Source organism: Prionailurus bengalensis, chromosome D2 (assembly GCF_016509475.1).
Source record: "Prionailurus bengalensis isolate Pbe53 chromosome D2, Fcat_Pben_1.1_paternal_pri, whole genome shotgun sequence".
NCBI classification, from domain to species: Eukaryota; Metazoa; Chordata; class Mammalia; order Carnivora; family Felidae; genus Prionailurus; species Prionailurus bengalensis.
The window spans coordinates 20,698,698-20,718,995 of record NC_057351.1 but is presented as its reverse complement, the minus strand read 5'-3'; the positions used below and the strand labels follow the sequence as shown (position 1 = coordinate 20,718,995).

The 20,298-nt window shown below is 38.3% G+C and overlaps 1 protein-coding gene across 4 annotated transcripts in view; it reads left to right on the top strand.

The window, feature by feature from the left end:
* The window catches only part of FAM13C (family with sequence similarity 13 member C), a 163,409-nt gene that overhangs the window by 6,634 nt on the left and 136,477 nt on the right, over nucleotides 1–20,298 (top strand). For all 4 annotated transcript variants that reach the window (XM_043596381.1, XM_043596383.1, XM_043596380.1 and 1 more), the window contains 2 exons: nucleotides 394–450; nucleotides 3,767–3,968. In XM_043596381.1, the coding sequence (XP_043452316.1) occupies nucleotides 3,894–3,968 (75 nt within the window). In that variant the 5' untranslated portion in view covers nucleotides 394–450; nucleotides 3,767–3,893. The remainder of the gene's footprint in view (nucleotides 1–393; nucleotides 451–3,766; nucleotides 3,969–20,298) is intronic.

The following is a 20,298-nucleotide window of genomic DNA, read 5'->3' as shown; positions in this document are numbered from 1 at the left end:
AAGCTGATGTGGTTTATGATTGCCTGAGGCAGAGGAAATTTCAAGAGGCAGACAGTGCATTTGAGCCAAGAATAATCCACCAATCTTGGTGTTAGATGTCCCTCAAGTGCTTTGAACACTTCAGTCCTTGCCAAAATCTTGTTAGTTTAGGTGATTCAGAGCAGTGGATCATAAAGGAGTGTTACCTCTAGTTCTGAGGTATGATCACATATGACAACATTGGTGTCATTACCTGGTACACATGCTGGGAATTGGAGCTAGTTTGAGAGAGAGAGAGTGGTGAGGGTTGTTCTATTTTTTAGTTTACCAAACTAATCGAAGATAATTTAGACTCTTGCTGCTTCTGCTGCCACAGACTGCTGGATCTGATGTGGTTTTGTTCCTTCTCTCCAGGTGTGACGAAGACACAGTCTCCCTACATGAAGATCAGACTGATTGCTCCAGTCTCAGGTATGACCCACAATTGCCTGGTTCTTAATTATGAAGGACAGAAATCATTGGGGTCTAGGCTCCTTTGTTTCCTCTTTGAATTACAGTCACTTGTTCTTGTGTGTAAGTTCTTCCAATAAACTATCAGTTCTTAAAGGAAGTTTTGTCTTGTCCAGTTTTGGGATGCTCCCCTTAGTACCCAGGCAGTGCCTTCATATGGGGAATGCTAATTAAATGCTTACTGAATTAAATATTGATTATACCATCTCAATGTTCCCATCATAGAGCCTGTGGAAGAGATTATAGATTTATTCACCAAACATGTCATCAAATGTTTGGAGTATGGTCCTGGTCATCGAGGGGTTCATGGTATGGCAAAACCTTCACAGTTAACTTTCTTCCATATTTGCTTGTTCAGAGCACTTTCATGTACATTTTATTATTTAATCCAAACAACCGAAAGGAGACTGATGTTTCTCTCTTTATCTCGTAGTAGGGAAACTGAGGCTCAGAGGGATTATAGCTCATCCAAGCTAACATAGTTACCATGAAGCAGAATTTGGACTCAGGTCTCTCTGACTCTCAAGTCTGTTTGTTAGATAACAAACAATTGTTGAAGGCCTATTTTTTTGTGCCAGAAACCAGTCAATATAGATGATGATGCTACAGTGCATTAAGTACATTTTACTAGCGTGGACAGAGGATTCATTTAGAAGGACCAAATAGCCCAGAGAGGTTTCTGGGATGGATTCCTAAAGAAAATTACAATAGCACATGACGTGTGTGTGTGTGTGTGTGTGTGTGTGTGTGTGATATAAGGCCAAGAAAAAGAGGATGCCACCAAGCAGAGGGAGCAACTTACTGGAAAACCAACAGAGGGTCGTAGGAATAGCAGGCAGTTCAGGATGGCAGGAGTCTTGAGAGCCTGTGGGAGTGAGGAGGCCAGGAGTGGTAAGAACTGAAGCTCCAGAGATAAACAAAGATGGATTTCAAAGGGTTTATGTACCTTGCTAAGGAGTTTGGAATTTATCCTGGAGGTATTGGAGAGACTAAAAAGGGCACTCAGTTTTTTCTTTACAAATAACCATTTGGCTAAAGCCCTGTGAGCATAACAATAGCTCCCATTTATTGGGCTGTGGCCTTGAGCCAACTTCCTATGGCAGGTATTTCATAGGGACTGTCTTGTCTTTGCAAGGTGGAGAGACATCCATCTTAGGATGAGGACCAGAGGTGACACGCTGTGGACCAGGTGACACAACTAATATGTGGGAGGATCTTTCAGACTCTTATTCTTTTCAGAACACCACTTAGTTGTTCATTCTCAGTTATGAATGATTCCAATAAGTAGTGGCATAAATTACATAACTTGTACTTTCCTGTTTTGGAGGTTCTGAGGAACCATTAACAGGTTAGAAAGACATTTCTAAAGATGACTTTTGTATTTAGGTTCTAAGTTTGTGTAATGAAAGAAAGATACTTTTAGCTCCCCCTGACCATGTTCCTTGTTTTTCAAGTCAAGGAGGTAAACAAGATGATTTTATAAATTGGGGGCACCTTGAAAATATGTAAAAATGAAGTCCAGGTATTATTTTAGGAATAAGTGTATCAAAAGAGTAATTTTAGATTTGAAAACTGACATTTTCCCACTTATTCTTGAATATTCTAGAATTTTCCTTGAATGAGGACCCATTTAGGTTTACTGTAAAGACAGCCATTCCTTTTGTTTCTCACGGGGGAACACAGAGTGCATGAATGAACATTCTTTGTTTCCAGTGATAGAAATTTCAAATGAACCAGTACAATTCCAACTCATGGTTTCACATCACTTTCCAAATCCATTAGTGAGTTAGAATTTTTTAAATTGTAGCCGATCTTAAGGGAAAATATTAACCAGTGTCACTGGCACTGACTTGTAATTTTTTTTTTCAGTTACTAATACTGAAGAATTGTTTCACTTGTTGGGTTCTCCTTTATCAGGCATTATGAAGTTTGTTCTGAGGCTTAAGATGAACTGTTTGACATAGTTTTATTTCCACGCCTTGCCTGACTACACCCTGATCATGCGCCAGACTTCCTATCCTGATGTTTGCTTTGATCTTTTCCCAGAGGCTAACTGGAGTTCATCCTTTCAATATCAGTTCTGTGAATTTAATCTCTCTTTTACTTGTGAAAAGGCATCTTGAACAGGGACACAGAAATCCTTTGTTTGCTGGTCTTGTTTTTTGGATTTAGGTATCCTTGAACCATGAGGAATTGCTTCCTAACTGACCTTGTCAAAATCTCTTTTATGGGTTCTCCAATCAGGGAGCAGGAGAGAAAAACAGCACCTGCGGGAAGTGGTCACTCCTAGAGAATTGCATGATCTAGTACCAAATGATCGCCAGTGGATTGAGGTTGAGGATATTGATTGTATAAAGTGAATGCCCCATTTGGTTATATCCCTGGATTCTTAGCAAAATAAGAATATGAAATGCATCTAGATTTAAGAAGGATTAATGACTTCAAATAAAAGTGTTATGTCACTCCTTTGGAGGAAATTGAAACAGTGGGGTGATACTGTATGAATTTGCTTGCTTAGTGAAAATTAAAATGCCACCCTGGCACTAAATGTATGGAGGTAACGCCAGCCCATTCAGTCACCTCCAGCAATTCCTCACTGATGAAAGCCTGACAACAGGATCTTCGAGTGTGCACTGAGGGTGTTGTCAGATGGTTTGCTTGGGTAAAATTTGGCCCTTGTTTTATATTTTTTTCAAGTAGCATGTTTCCTATCAAAGTAGACCCTGTTAAACTTCTAGAGGCCTTTGAAAACTGTAGGGAGATGATTACAAACATGCCAGGGAAGAGGAAATAGCATGCCTTAAATCAAAGACATATATGCAGGAGAGTCTGAAGACCTAGCTACCACTCTGGGTCTGGGTGAATTAACCCTTCTGTTAAGCACTTCATTTAATCTCTGAGGTTTACAGTCTTACTCTATAAAACTGGGATGATGATCTCTAACCTGAATCTCACATTATTGTGAGAGAAAAAAATATATACATGAAAGCATCTTGAAGTGGAAAATTAAAAACAGATGTGATCGTATGCACAAAGTCACAACTACAAACAAACAAAAAAAATGTATTCACTAGCAAAGATTAGAAGAGACTATGGAGTGATCTAAAGAGTGAAATTCACATTTCTTCGGTTCTTGTTCCTGTGAAACTAAGTCTACTCTAAACATTTTGCTAGATACCATATAAATAGAGCAGCTATGAGTATGCCAGCCTCGCTTTCCCGCAGCAGTTTAATACTTTTTTTGGGTGCTTTCTAAATTGGGCCTTTCCTGTTTTAGAGATGAAGACAATAAAGAAAATTACCCCGAAGCCGGGGCTCTCCTAGAGGAGCCCGCACCACCCTCTCGGGAGCCACAGCAGCATGTAGAGCAGACCTTGCTGGTGGACGGCGTGCTGCGACCCAGCATGGGCAACTTCAAGTCCCGGAAGCCCAAGATCCTGCTCAAGGCAGAGAGCGGGAGGAGCCACGGAGAAAGTCAGGTAGTGGGCTGTACCTCCAGGCCTTTGCCACACTCTGGCAGGCTGTGTGAGCACCTTATTTTTCAGGAGGTGATGAGGCATCTTGAGGTGTCAGTGCGCAAACCACCCAGCACAGTTCTCTGAGCAGGCTGATAATTTAGCGCCCTTTCAAACTGATACTCTTGAATACTGGGCTTTGGCATAGGTTCAGAGGAGATGCTGCAATCTTTGCAGGGGAGAGTAGAGGAGGATCTCCTACCATCTTCACTTATCCAGGTCATGTAGCTCTTGCCCCGCATTTGGAGATTCTTCTCAGCAAAAGTCCCAAGTTTACTCTGAGCCATTCACTTTAGGCTGCAATTTAGTAGCCTTGGATAAATATTCAAGTGTGCATGCATGTGCCAGTTTGTATGTGTGTATAGCATCTGGTTCTTTGAGGTCAATGTGTTTAAATGAATGAACGAAGCATTTTTTGCACTTGATTTGGGTAATAAATTTACAGTTTCTATTTTTTTCAAACTTTCTCTAAGTGTAGAGGTATGTAGCAAAGAATGTGATGTTTTTAAATCTTAAAAACTCCACAAATAATGATGCTTTTAAAAAAAGATGAAATGAATATAATCTACTTTAATCTTACTAGGAAATTAATGAAATTATACTTGTAATGCACCTAATGTAGTTTTGGGGGCACAGGTGCTTCATTAATATTAACTTTGCTTTTTTGTTAACATTTAAGTCTTAAAGATAATGTGGGAGGTTCTATGCATAATAGATTAATTATATAATAATTTTAAGTCCAGTCCTGTATAGCAAATGGGCACTAGGTGATCTTCCTATTAGAACAACTTTAGCTGAACACTTTATTTGACCTTGTTATTTTCTTATTTGTCTTGTGATTTTTATCTAATTTCTTCCTTAGCATTAAGACCTCTTAATGCGTCAGTTAAGTTTGCAATAAAATGAAAACACCCTCTGCATTCATAAAGCTGTGTTGTAATTATTTTAAACTGAGTTGACTTTCAGAGAGAAGTGAGTGTGAAATACTATTTGAGTTATCATAAACTTGAGACCCTGTCTATTACTGAACGCACCTAATCTGATTAGAAGTGTGGTGTTGGGGAGGATACAGGTACCCAAAGGGCTGCCTGCAGAGTCTGGTGGGTTTCAGGGAGGCTCTGATCTTGAATCTCCTACCAAGGGTCACCTGTGACACTTTGGGCTTTGGGTAACCAGCCATTTCTGCTAGAGTGCTCTCTTTCTTGTCATTCTATAATCTGGCTCGCAGAAATTGCATAGCTGTCACTTGTAATAAGGTGCTAATGGAGCATGCAATTCCAATCCATTGCTCATACACAGGAAGATATCTGGAGATATACTTGTATTGTCTTTGCTGCTGGTACAGCAGTGGAATCCTGGAGTGCAGGTAGAATTTCCAGTTCATTCCTAACATCTCTACCCACACGAGGAGATTCCCCCCTCCAGTTACTAAGAGAACTTTTATAATATTAGATCATTCATCTTTGGGAGAAATTTGAAACACATTTCATTCTTCCTATTTTCTTTGGGTACAGAGAATTAACACTGGTTGAGTATTGAGCAAAAACTGAATCTATAAGTAATACTAATAAAATCAGCTAACATGTATTTCAGTATTTACTGTGTTCCGGGCATGTACCATGTTTTACCACAATCCCACGGAATGGGTATTATTATCTTTTTCTGTAAAGGAAAAAGTAAGGAGTAGAGGGATTACATAATGTCTCTAAACAGAATTGGAAGAACTTGAGTGGAAGGTCTTTTCCATAAAAGCACAGTGTTGCTAACAAGCGGTACACAGATATTCCCAGATCTAGTGATTTACCTAATCCCTTATCCTACTCACACCTTAATTTTTATATAAAACCTGCGATTTCACTCTGGAATTGTTTTCTTATGCTGATATGTTGTGCTGCGAATCAGTAACTACTTACTTAGAAAAGACTACTTTGGGGAGAATTTTTTAAATGTAATTTTTCTTTTCTGCCTTAAAGCTTTGTAATATTGGTCACTGAAGCTAGATAAATGTTGAGTGAATGTTAGCTTGTAGGATGCAAGTTTCTTAAGGTCAGTGATTCAGTCCTTGTCTATCTTTGGATCTATAGCATTCAGTAGTCACTTAGTATTTGTTGAATGATTCAAAACTGGTAAGAGAGGTGTATACATGATTGTATCATCTTTTTTTTGTGAAATGTGTGTTCTCAATCAGTTGTGAAAGTTACATTTTAAAATAATATAATCATGACTCTCTTACAACTATAAAATAAAGATGTATCAAAGATTTTATTTAAATTATTAAATAATAAGGGAATCAGTAAGATATTACAAACAGTTCAAAAGAGAATGCAAAGTATCACACATTTGTAGTCTGACAAGAATTACAGAAATAAATTTACAAATGGACACAAAATTAGCAAAACTTATAATATCCATTGGGTGGTAATCAATTACTTTCTCTTGGACATGAGAAATTATTTGCATTATGGTCAATATCTATAAGTTCACTTCTGTGGCTATAGCCTTGTAAAATACCCTATTCATAGACAAAAGCAAAAATTATCCAGATGAATGAGCTAGCCAGGGTATCTACTAAATTTCAAAGTCATTTATAATTTATATAATCTCAAAGAAAGATTATTCTTAATCACAAAATAAGGCTAGTCTCATTAGGTTTGGCCTGAGTAATTACATAGGCATAGCAAGAGTGTTAATTTACCATATAGGTCTTCTTAAGTATGCTTTGCAAAATCTAAAGCCATTCACTATTGAATAACTACAAAATTAACTTTTCCCTGGGAATTTCATTAATGCCTCTATTATTTGCAATCCCAAGGCAAGGAAGACAAGTTCAAGAAACTCCATCCATTATATTTCAACCTATGCACTTGGATAAATTTCTCTCTTCTTGAGGTCCCCAAAATAACATTAGGTTGCTACCTTGCCAGGAAGTGACCATCATTACCACATGTAAGATTGGACCCTGTAAGCCAGATAACAGGCCATTTATCCAAGGAAGACTCTGTAGGCACAAGCTTCATAAGTAAAATCACATTTTTTCCTTAAAGTGGCCTTTTTTTTTTCCTGATTCAATGAAAATTATTCTCAAGACAGCATTCCAGGCAAGATGTTAGTTGAATAACAGATTTTTTTCAATTATATTCAGGTAAAAAGGAAGACAGATTATTACTGAATATATGAAATAACCCTATTGCAATTGAAAGTGAGGATACAGAGTGAGTTTCTGAACTCTCAGGTCAGTGAAGCTCAGATACCATTTTTAAATATTTTATTTTGGTTTACATAATAGAATGATTTTAAAACATAGTTTGTATTTATTATTATTCAGGTATGGTGAGGCCAATAGATGAGGAGATGACTGCCATTTGAATTCCTACTCCTAGTTCTTGAGAGGGGGCATGCTATGCCATGCAGGGCCACAGAGGGAAGGCACCAGTGTTAGTTGGGAAGTAGAAGGGGCAGGTGGAAAGCACGGCAGAGGCCTTTATGTGGCTTCCATGGGAAAAACAAGGGAAAAGCAGTCTTAGAATTGACTAGTTTGAATCATTTCAGTAGAGTGTGAGGTATAGGGGCTCTCTAGTACCTGGTTCATATGATTAGGGCAGAGGAATATTGCCTTCTGGAGTGTGCGAGCCAGATAGAAGAGTTGTTTCCAAGTATGGACTCAGGATTGGCTAGTTTGCATGTGAAAGGCTTGTTCCTGGGCAAGTCATTTCATATATTCTAAGAAATGGCTAGCCCTAGAAGAGGCATTTACTTCCCATGAGTGAGGCTCTAGATGCCAGTACATCAAAAATACAGAAAATAATAAAATATGGTTAATAAAACAATCTACTAAATTGTAAGGTGAAGTAGAGAAAGGACTTTTTTTTTAGATCCAGTAAATAGAACATTAAGATAAAAATATTGTGGGACCCCTGGGTAGCTCAGTCAGTTGAGTGTCTGACTTCAGGTCAGGTTATGATCTCATGGTTCATGACCCCCATCTGTCTCACTGCTGTCAGCCCAGAGCCTGCTGGGCTTCACATGCTCTGTTGCCCTCTCTCTCTGCCCCTCCTCCTGCTCATGCTCTCTCTCAAAAATGAATAAACATTAAAAAAGATAACAATATTCCAAAAATAACTACAATAAAATTTACCTTTTCAATCCATTCAGTTTTATGTAATTAATTTTTGTTCTTATTGATCTTCCGTTAGCAGTAGCATAAAGCTGTCAGCTTCTTGACAAGTTCTGTATATCTTGACTCAGTCCATTGGTGTCATCGGATTCCTGTACCCAAGACCCTGTTCTTGAAAATGTCAACTGTTTGAAGCATCTGGTCCTTTACCATGGTAGTATTGAGAGTATTCTTTGTTGAAGACACAAACTGTGGCTTGGTGCTGATAGTAGACGCTATAGGCAAGCATCTGAACAAAACAAGCATGTATGGATGACAGAAACTGAAAATAGTTGTGATTATTTTTCTTCAAATCATTTTCAGATGTGAAAAGTCTGATGAGAGCTCATAATAAGAATAATGAATAGATGTGACATGCAAAACAAGATAATAAAATCATTGCCCCCAAATTAGGATGTTTCAAAGGATAATGAGTAAGTCTATTTTTAAAGAAGTCACGGAGTGTTTACTTATGATTTTACAGAATAGATGAACATAATTTTTACAGAGGGAAAAACCTGGAGATATAATAATCCTGAAAGAACATGCCAAGAATGTGAAGTAAAATATTCATTAATCTGGTGTAAATTGTGTATATCTGCACTTTTATTAAACTCTATAGGAGAGTCTAGTGTGCACCTCTGAAAACCACTAGCCTGGGGGCACCTGGGTAGTTCAGTTGGTTGAGCTTCTGACTCTTGATTTTGGCTCAGGTCATGATCTCAGAGTCGTGGGATTGAGCCCCACATTGGGCTCCATGCTAAGCGTGGAGCCTGCTTAAGATTCTCATTCTCTCTCCCCCTTGGCTCCTCCCTCACTTGTTTTCTCTCTCTGTCTCTCTGTGTCTCTCTCTGATTCTCTCTCTCTCTCCCTCCCTCTACAATAAAACAAAACAAAAACCATTAACCTGGATGACACTAGATTCAAATGAAAGAAGTAAAGCTGTGAACAAGTCAGCATTTTAAATAATAACTACAGTTATCCCTGAGAATACTATAGTGTTCTTGGCTAATATCATCAGGCAAAATGCCACGTGGACTTGAACAAAGATATAAGAAGTTGATAGAACTATTTCATAAGAGTTTCAATCACAGGATAAATGTACCATTAAGAGAGATGCACTGAGATAAAGACAGCTGTTCTGTTTGTAAAGCTGGACTTGTTTGGGGGGAACTGAAGCTTATGCTTCAAATTCTTCCCAATGCTTGTTGCCACCATCAATACACAGTTCTAACTGGTTTGTTATGATCACCATTTCCCAAAAACACCTGTGTAGATTCTGTGAGCTCACCCTTCTTGAACTTAAAAACAACGCTCTTTGAAGCTGAAGGGCACCATTTTAAGAGTTTACCTATTGCCATTTTGGGCTCTCTTGTCACAAAGTTTGTATTCAGCACCCCAGAGTGAATCTTCAATCTGATCCTAACCAGGTTGGGAATGGGGGTATGTGGAAGGGAGAAGGGGCCAGAGGGTTGCCATTGGAAATTTTAATCTTTTGTACCTTTCTTATCAATCCCAAAGTCAGATTCAGAAATTTTACTTCTGGAGGATTAGATTCAAATCTCACTATGAGCAACCTTTCTTTAATCCTGGCCTTGCCATTTCTCTGAGGAACCCTGGGTAAAATAACAGAATCTGAGGTTTTTTGTGCAGGTATGAATGATTGATTATAGTTTTACACCCACTATATATGAATGATTTAAAAGAAGAATGCTTTAAGTATATTTGCTAGTCCAAAAAAATTCCAGGAATCAGGAAGACAATGCAAGAATGTTCTCAAAGAAGTTAAGATATTTGAAATAAGGAGACTATTTATTTGAACCAGGATCAATTGCAATTTTCCTTCCTGCTTGTTTATCCCTGTCTTCATTAAACAGGGAGCTGTAAAAAAGAATAGGTTGGAAAGGAACCATTTAATGACTTGTCTCCTGGAAGGTCAGCTTTTATTGATGCTAATACCAGAGTTCATTGATATGATTCACTTGAGGCTAAAATAGGACTTGTGAGTTTGTGTTAAAGCAGAAACTCCTTATCAAAGTACTTTATTACTCTTTCTAGGGAGGAGAACTGATTGAAGGCAATAGATTACATATACTGTAATATTTTGTGATATATTACATAACATATGAGGGGGGGTAGATGAAATGGGTGAAGGTGGTCAAAAAGTATAGACTTACAGATAGAAAATACATAAGTCCTAGGGGTGTAGTGTATAGCATGGTGACTATGAAAGTTGTGAAGAGAGTAGATCTCAAAAGTCTTCATCACAAGAAAAAAAATTGGTCACCATGTGTGTTGATGGATGTTAACTTGACATTGTGGTGATCATTTCACAATATATACATATATTGAATTATTATGTTGTACACTTAAAGCTAAGATAATGTTATAGGTAATTTTTATCTCAATAAAAAATGTAGTTGTTCCTTATATCTCATTATGAATAACAGTGATCTCTGAAAGTTTCATCTCTCCCTTTTAGTATATCTGGGTAATTCATCATCTTGGAAAACTTTGGGGTTGATTTATTATCAGGCTCCCTCCACACATACTTTCTGTTTATTGGGTGTGACCACCAGTCTTGATCAGTCTTCCCTGTTCTTGGTATAATATCTACCTTTTTCTGGAACCGTTTGTCTTACATTAATTCCTAGTATTCACATTTCCCTTATTATTCAATAAAAATGTGTAAACCCACTATTTAATAAAAATCCATATTTATTGACATTCTCCTACTGATTAAAATAAACACAGTAATAGATTATTATAATATTTTGTGAAAAATTAAAAAGAATTCCATATTACTATAATATTAATCCCTAACAACCTGATTTGGGGATGATTGGACTTGACTAACAGAACCAACTTCCTGTATTGGACCTCATAACTGTCCAGAGGGCATGTAGATTTAGCATTGGTAGAATAAGTCTTATCATCTTCACTCCCTACCAGCTGGCATCAGGCGATGCACCAACTTTCTGCCCTCCCCTCTGGTGGCTATTTTAGCAGAAGACAAAAACTAGCAGGCTATACAGCAAGCTTTTCTGCAGTGAGCTGTGTACTGCAATCATACTGCTAATCCACTTCCTGGGGAGACCAGCTGTTCCGTCTGGTGTACATCAGCATTAGGTTTCCTCCACTTGGCTCCATAGATGTGTTAAGAGACTGGAAAGGGATCCAGGTCTGATTGTGAAATTTGCATTTTAATGTTTCTGCAGAAATGAAAAACCCCTAAACACTTTTCAGGCAAAATAACTTAACTACGAAGTATTTACTATATTTCTGCTTTTGGAGAGTATAGTTCTAATTCTTTCTGTGTTAGACTCTAAATTAAGAGACAATAGTTAATTCTGAGTCATTTCCCCCCCAAAGGAACTAAGATTCTGTTCAAATTATAGCTCTCCTTTATGTACATTTTTCTTAATATATTACTGAAACACTAAGTAAGTGCAAACTGTAAAGCAAGAAAACCAGTACAGCTGATTGACTTTGAAATTGAGAGCACCAGAAAGCTAAAATGAACTTCAACTAGAATTTCACTTGCTTTTTAGTGAAAGGAAGACTTAAGTTCTGAATATGCCTCTGAGGGCTTACTTTTTAGAGTGTGTCAAAAGGATGAATTCATTGTGATCCTAACAATGGGCCTCAGATAATTGTTTTGACTCATGGGTTTGTGTTGCATTATCTTTCTTGCATGGTGTTGCAGCTGCAGCATGGAGGTTTTACTTCAATTCCTGTTATGGATTTTTTGGAATGTCCTTTACTGGTCATAAAGAAAGATAGTCCTCTGGGTTTGTTTTCCAAGTTCTCCTTTACTCCTCTAAGTAAAATTGCTGAGATTCAGGGGAACAGAAATCTGAAATATTCAGTCCTTCAAAGTGAGACCATCTGAGCTGATGCTTGGATTTTTGGTTTCTCAGTGTATTAGAGTCTGATACTCCTCTTTGAATTAACAACAAATCTGTTGTTAAATGATTGAGTTGATGAAGAAAGATATTTTTAGGAAGGAACCTGGAATGTCTGTAAAATAACTTTTACTTTTTTTTTTGAAATATACAAATATGCTGCTTAAATACTGACATGAAGGAATCTTAGAACTAAGTGATGTGACTTGTTTGCCTGGGCATTAAATCTCAAAAGTTAAAAAAAAATGTCACTCAGGTGGAGTTTGTGTTCAAAACAATGTAACTAACTGGTTTGAGACAAGTTTGCAAGCAATGGAAAATTTGAAACTTTGACATTGTAGAACTCAGGTCTCCTTTAGCTAAATGATATTTTACCTATAATGGACGTTACAAAATTCTCCTTAAAAAATGAAGAAGGTATTGGTGATATTGGTTCTTTTGAGTGTAGCAGCAGAGAATGGCAAGAACTGATCTCTACTTTTATGCTGCCTGGAATATTTATGGGTATGCAGATGGCTCCCACATAGAATGGCTCTTAAAATTGTCTTGTTATGCCTCTTCCTCTGTATCTTTTGCATACATAAATAAATTCTGAATTAAAGAACTTCCGATTTTCATGACATTGTTCCAAAGATGGCTTTTAGCATTATATAGCTTTATAAATTCAGCCCATAGTCAAGACCTACCAATGCATGGAAAGAAGAGTAACATCCATAGGACATCTTTGTCTTTATTGGCATCTGCTGGCCCTCTGTGGAGTTCCAAGTCTTGCTCCCTCTACTATGTAGAAATTTTCTTTAATAAATCCCAGAGCAAAAGAGTTGAGTGGTGGTATAGGGAGGTAGTGAAAAGTACGGTCTATAGGTCCAGATGGATATGGGTTCAAATTCTTTCTCAGCCACTTACTTTCTCTACGACTTTAAGCGTTTACTGATCAGCTCTTTAAGTGTCTGTTTTCCATCTGTAAAGAAGAGATGATATTTTGAACCTACCTTAAGAGTTTGTTGAGTATAAGGAGTGATAATGATTTAAACTTAAACACTCAACAAGTTTTAGGGGGATAAAAAATTGTGTATAAAATGTTTTATATGCACTAAAGCCTCAAAAATTGCATTTCCCCTGAGTTAGACCAGCCTGTGCTATGCTGCAATAACAGCTCAAAACCTTAGCAGTTTAAGCAAAACTAGGTAGTAGTTAAAAAAAAAAAAACATTTTTTGCACATTACATATCCTCATTGGTCACCAGGAAGTGTCTGATCATGGCAGTCAATTAAAGACCCAGACTAATGGAGCAATCACAGTCTTGACCATTGCTGGTTTCAAAGTCAGAGAGAAAAGAGAGTCCTGGAGGGTTCTGCACCAATAATTAGAAGCTTCAGGCCTAAGTCAGCATATAGTATTTACATTCTTTACTAATTGGCCAGAGCTGGTCATGTGCTTCTCCCATAACTACAAATGTATGAGAGAAGGGATTAGGAAGTACAATCCTATAATGTATTCTAATGGGGGGGGGGGGTGAGGAATGAATTATTGGCCAGCAGCACTAATGACTTCCACATCTTCTACTCAAACTAGCATATAACCTCAAGCAAGAAGTTAATTGGTATTTTTCTCTTCTAGTCCTTCACAGTACTGAGGTATTGTTATTAATGTCAAGTACTAGAAGAAGAAGAACATTAATTAGGTTAATGAAGTATTACCAAAGGACTTACATACTGTTATTGCTTTGAGCAGAAATTGGAATTTTAGACAAGCACCCCTTCAATTAAGCACCTGCTTCATTATTATCAGGAAAAAGATAGGTTTAGTAATTGATTTTTTTTTCTGTATAGCCAAATGAAACTTCAGAGTTTACAATTTTATTATTTTACTTAGGAATAATTATGGTTTTACTCTTGCCATAAGAATGTAGTGACTTTGGCTTATGCCAGCTAAACTTGTGGTTCTGTGATTAAGAGGCATTTTAAAATCTCATCCAAAAATAATACTTCCTATAGAAAGTAGATTTGACGATTTGGATATTGTCAGATGTGGAAGCTGAGTTTCTGCATACACACAGATATGCAAATTCACATCCTTATGTACTTGGTGATATTTATCCAAGAGCAGAGTGTTCTTTAGGCAAAGAACACAGTTTAGCAGGGACTTCGACAGCCTGTTTTGGAGCTTGGAAGCAAAGCTGGGAAGTCTGGATAGCAGAAACATAATGAAGTGACATTTTGGGTAACTAAGAATTGCCAATCCAAACTTTATCAAACATGGTTAAATATCACTTTGGGACTGAGACATAACATATCAACCTCAAGCCTACAATTTTAGGCTCCATATTTTGTAAGACATGGAGCTGCCAGAAAAAATATTGGATGCCCAGCTAAATTTGAATTTCAGATAAACAAGGAATAATTTTGTAGTTTAAGTATGTCCCATGTAGATATTGTTTGGAATAGGAATGGGAGTTTTGCGTAAACAAATATCTACATGGGACATACTTATGCTGCAAAATTATTTATTGTTTGTATGACATTCAAATTTAACTGGACATGCTGTGTTTTTATTTACTAAATTTGGCGACTGTATCAAGAATGAATTACATGCACATCTGACCTCATTTACCTTCACCTGGTAGAATATCTGACCTCACTTACCTTCAACTTGGTAGAAGTAACCAGTTGTGCCTATGTAGCCTGATGCATTAGGATCTTTCTTTTACTTCAGTCCTTCTAGAGTAGTAAAAGAAAGAATAGGAAGTCAGTGTAGGTGACAAATTGTAGTAATTATTTTATATCTTTTTAGCATCTGAACAGCATGAAACACCCTGGAAAAAGCAGCCTACTCTTTAGGCTTAAAGCCTTAAAGCCTTAAAAATTGGATACAATGGCAAAAATGTTTGAAAATATGCCCTTTGAAGTCTGCAGACAGTTTATCCCACTGACCCCTACTTGCCATGAACAGTTGCTGTTATTAAGTCCACAGAAAGCCTGACATTGATTAGTCAGTTTTGGTGTTAAAATGATCAAAAACAGTGTAACTGATGGAAGACACAGACAACAATAGTGTTGTATTCTGGGCATTAATTCTACTGGAAATAAGTGGCCTGACAAGGGATTGCTGCCTTGGAAACTGCTGCTCTAGACTGAGGCTAGTGTCACACACAAGGATGGCTTGACTATTTTGAGTATTATTTTATTATGTGATTGCATCCAGACACAGGTAACTGGTGGTCTTTGAGTCATGATGGAACTTTGCTTTCCCACCCAACATCGCCCAGCTTGGTTTTGTTATGAATCTTTTTTTTGTTTTTGTTTTTGTTTTTATAACTGAGCCCTCTGCGACTTTTACTGCTTAATCAGTTGTAGCCACAATTAGGGGATTTTTTGCAGGAACAAAAATGCTCAGCTCTGCTTCTTTTGTTCATTAACACCCCAAACTATAATATTATGATTGCTTGGCTTAGTAATGTTGCATGCGTCAGGGAAATTTCCAATAGGAAAGGCCATTCCAATGTTATATTTTTAGGCTTTTCAGCTGTAACTAAAATTAAATAACCAAAAGAATACCATCAAACTTTAAAGCTCTTTCAATCAGTACCTCAGTGTGGTGGGGGTGTGGTTGTATTTTAGTGCGTTTTACTCTAGAAAACACTAACTATACTGGAAGTATAAAAACTTCCAGACTTAAAAACACCAGGGAAAATCATTAAGTGTTGTGCTTGTGGATCCACAAAAGGATGTGGTTCCCGCCAACCTCTTGCCTCTGTCTGTCTGTCCCTGGGCATTGCCACAGACTGAAACTCACTCTTGATTAAGAACCAGACAGCCTGGTCCCCTGAAGATCTGAATATTGCTCTCTCTGAAGGACAAAAGCACTGAACAAAAGACTGAGTTAGTTTAGCTCTAAATAAAACACAGGCATATACTAATGATTTAGGGCTCCTTTAAAAATATTGTTTATTATTTTACTGATTAATAATAAAGACTTTGACAGCTGGAACCTTTTCTGCCTGATGTGAAATGTTAAGGTGGAACTGGACAAGAAAACAAGATACCCTATTAAATCTCTATCCCACTTCTACCTCATGCTAAACAGCAAGATGGGAGCTCAGTGATCAGTTCTTAATGTGATGAAGTGTCAGGAGGAATCAGCATCTGAACGTTAAAGCCTCTCCTGGGCCATGTACAGGGTAGGAATCTGGTGAGCTCTGTTGTAGCCTATGTAACCTGGGGTCTACTGGATTAGAGACAAGTAAGAAGCCCAGATAGAGTCCCCCACGAGTAATCAACTCTATGAAAAGACTGGGGCAGGCTCGAGGTAGGCATCAGATGAGGGGGCAGCAGGGAGCTCATGATGAAAAAGAGACAGGGATCTAATCTCTGAGCATAGAAGATAAAACTCTAGTTCATAAAATAATGAAAGTTTTTGCAGATGCTATTTTTAAAGATTTTTTTTAAGTCAGAAAATGCAGTAGATGCAAACATACTTGAGCATTATTTTATTTTCCTGTCATAGAAAGTTTTATTATTTGGTTAAAATTTCCAAAATGACACATCTAGAATTTGTTAGAGTCTGATTGCAGTGCTGTAACTCTGAGCACATTTTGGCGCTAACTAGGGTACTTTTGAAGTTCGTTTGTTTTGGCTTCCTCTTATTTACTCGTGAGCTAATTGCTAAATGTGATTTATCTCAGAGCCTTTTCATGTTGTATTCTTTAAAGGAGGTTTTTCCATTGCAAATAAAACCAAAGATTATGTCTTTAACACACATACAAATTATCTTTTGTCTTCCTTATTTCAAAATTGATGATTTGAATGTCAACTTTTCAGCTTTAGCGATTTGGAGACCTATGTTCTATTTCAGAGATGGCCTGTCTTATGCACACTGACCTGGTCTTTTCATTTGCTTCCTAAACTGCTAATATCCATTCCTAGGCAAAACCATTCATCAATTTTGCTTGATTTGCCAAACCAGGCTCAGTCATGTGGTGTCTCATCAGTGCTGCTGGACTGTGTGTCCCCAAGGGGGCCTGTATTTCCCCTCTTGCTAATTTGAGGAGCGTACTATGTTGAATAGTGTCTTCTCAAAATTCATGTTCACTTGGAACCTCAGAAAGTGACCTTATTTGGAAATATGGTCTTTGAAGATGTAAGTGAGGTAAAAATTTGGATGAGATCATTGTGGATTTTGGGTGGGCCGTGAATCCAATGATTGGTGTCCTTATGAGAAAAAGAATGGACACAGAGGGACGCAGGGAGGAAACCAATGTGGAGATGGAGGCATAGATTGGAGTCATGCTGCCACAATCCAGTGACTGCCAGGAGCCACTTGGACCTGGAAAAGGCAAGGGAGGATTCCTCCCTAGAGCCTTAGAGAGAGTGTGGCCCTGCTTACACCTTGGTTCTGAACCTCTGGCCTCTACAACTATGAGATAATATGTTTCTTTTGTTTTCAGCCACCAAATTATAGTAATTTGTTTTAATAGTTCTAGAAGCTAATATAAGGGGCTTCCAATAGTTAGACTGTGTATTGGCTGACTGCCCAATGCTCCAAGCATCCCAGTGAGAGTCTGGGAGAACATGGGGCACTAAGCAGACTGACAGGGCAGAGAACCATGTGGATACAGAGTGACTGAGATCCCATTACTACAGAGGGGTACAGAGTAGGGGTTGGGGACAGGAACAAGGCAGACATAATAAAAACAGAACATCTGTTTTTGTGTTACCTGGGTTGCATTTCTTTTCCTTTGACAGAGGACAGAACCAGCCCAGACCCTGGGAGACCTGAAGCTTAACACAGGCCAAGCATCAGACGGACTCTTCTAGAGGTGGAGCAAGGCAGGGGTCAAGCAGTTCATTACACAAAATGGTTGGATAATTGGAAGTTTCTGGATATACATTAAAATGTTCTCTAGTCCTGTGCTTGGTTGGCACCATGCCAATCTTATTTGTATTTTTGGACATGGCTAGTGAAGGCTAGACGTTGAAGGCTTTATCCTCAAGCTCCAGATATCTTTCTCATGAGTCCTCTCCTTGTCAGCATTACTGCTGTAGCCCTGGCTCAGACCTTCTGAGTCACACCTGGAGAGCTGTAATGATTACTTCTATAGTAATGACTATGCACATAAATAGCCTTGCCTTTTTTTTAACTTTAGTGAGGAATAACTGGCAAATTAATTGTATAAATTTAAAGTGTACAATGTGATGATTTGATATACATACATGGTATAGAATGATTACCAAGATCAAGATAATTAACATATCCAGCACCTCACATAGTTAACTCTGTGTGTGTGTGTGTGTGTGTGTGTGGTGAGAAGGCATACGATCTACTCTCAGCAGCGTCCAAGTATACAACACCATATTGACAGTATTCATCATGTGCAAAGCCTTGTCTTGAGTGCTGCCTATAATAATTCATTTGATTGTCAGTACCACCCTATGAGGTTCTGGTACTCTTATTCTTTTACACAGATGAGGAAACTGAGGCACAGAGAAGTTCAGTAACTTACTCAAGGCCACATAAATTGAATGACTGAACAATATTCCTAGGTATAACTTCTTACAGTTGTATTAAAATTGATTTATGCTTTCTATTGATTTGGGTATGGATTAAACATTTGTGTGTACTTCAAAACACACATTGAATAGGTTACCACAGATTGTGAATGTGTCTGGGGCCTTGGAGGATAAGATCTAACTGGGCTCAGGAGAAAAAGTGATCAAACATTCTTCTCATTGGTTGGGATAAGATAAATACATAATTTTTTTTATTTTTTTGTTTTTTAAAATTAATTTACTTATTTTGAGAGAGACAAAGAGAGCGTGAGCAAAGGAGGGGCAGAGAGAGGGAGACAGAGAGAGATGGAGAGAAAGACAGAGAGAGAGAGAGAATCCCCAGCAGGCCCCACACTGTCAGTGCAGAGCCCGATACAGTGCTTAAACTCAAAACTGTGAGATCATGACCTGAATGGAAATCAAGAGAAGTATGCTTAACTGGCTGAGACACCCAGGCACTATAAGAACAATACATAATTTTAAACAAAGGAATAAATTGCAGAGGGATTTCTTACTGTACTTGTTGAGGAGTGGTGGAAGGAAACAGATATTGTAACAATATATCTTTGTCATTAATGACAGGGCTTTTGTCAGCTGAGTGCTGTGGTTTGGATGTGGTTTGGTATGTTTCATATGACTTCTTGTTTTTCAGGTGGTATGGAAGCGCTGTTCTTAGGAGTGGTGATTGGGGCAGTCCTGCACATGAGCAGCAAGTGGCAAAATAATCAGCTGCTAGTTTTCTGCAGCTGGTGTTTAGGCTTCTGGAACGTTGTCACCTGAGCGAGCTGGGCAAGTTGATAACCAACTTTTAGACTTAGCCGTTGCATCAAGGATAGAGAATTGTCTACGAAGTAGGAGAAACCAGGTAGAATGTATTCTCTTAAGCCTTGCTTCCTTACCATCATGGATGCCAAGTGTCTTTGACAGTTTGTACAGGGTGATGGTTTTGTTCTTGACTTTGGTCATGGCTAGATGGCAAGATACAGAGCTTATTGACCTTCAGATCAGATTTTGAATTAATAGATGATACAGGCCCCTCTCTCTCTTTCTGTGACAACAGATGTTGAGGATGCCTCTGTATGAGAGGCCCTGAACCAGTCAGTGTAGCTGTGGGCACAAGGAGGGGAGAGCTGGTGCTTGTTCTTGAGGTGAGTGTACTGTCATTGGGGTGACAGCAGCAACAGTCAGTGGAGTCCTTACTGATAAGGATAAGTCCAGGCTGGATAAGAGCACAGCCTGGACTGCCTTCCTCTTTGTACCTGGATCCCAGTGAGGCTCGTAAGGTTCCCCATCTGTGAAATGAGGGATGATATCACCCACCTATCAGGTTCCAATAATTAAATAAGATAATCCTTGTAAAATACTTACTGGAATGCCTGGTCTATAGTAAGAGCTCAGTAAATGTTAAAATGCTAGCTATTAGTGTCCTAATGTATTGTCCCAGTTGTAAGAGTGAGAAGTTCCTATCCTTTTAGGGAGAGACCAGTTGTTCTATGGTTACCAGTAAATATCAGAACCTGTTTCATAGCTGTGGCAGCAGTCTTTCATGCTTCTGTCAACTCACCCATCAGTGACAGCAGCCCCCACACCCACCAACACACACAGTAGTACAGCCAGACAGTCACGAACAGCTTAACTCCAGTGATGTGCTTTTGCAGGTCAGCCAGTCAACAACATCCTCACTCCAC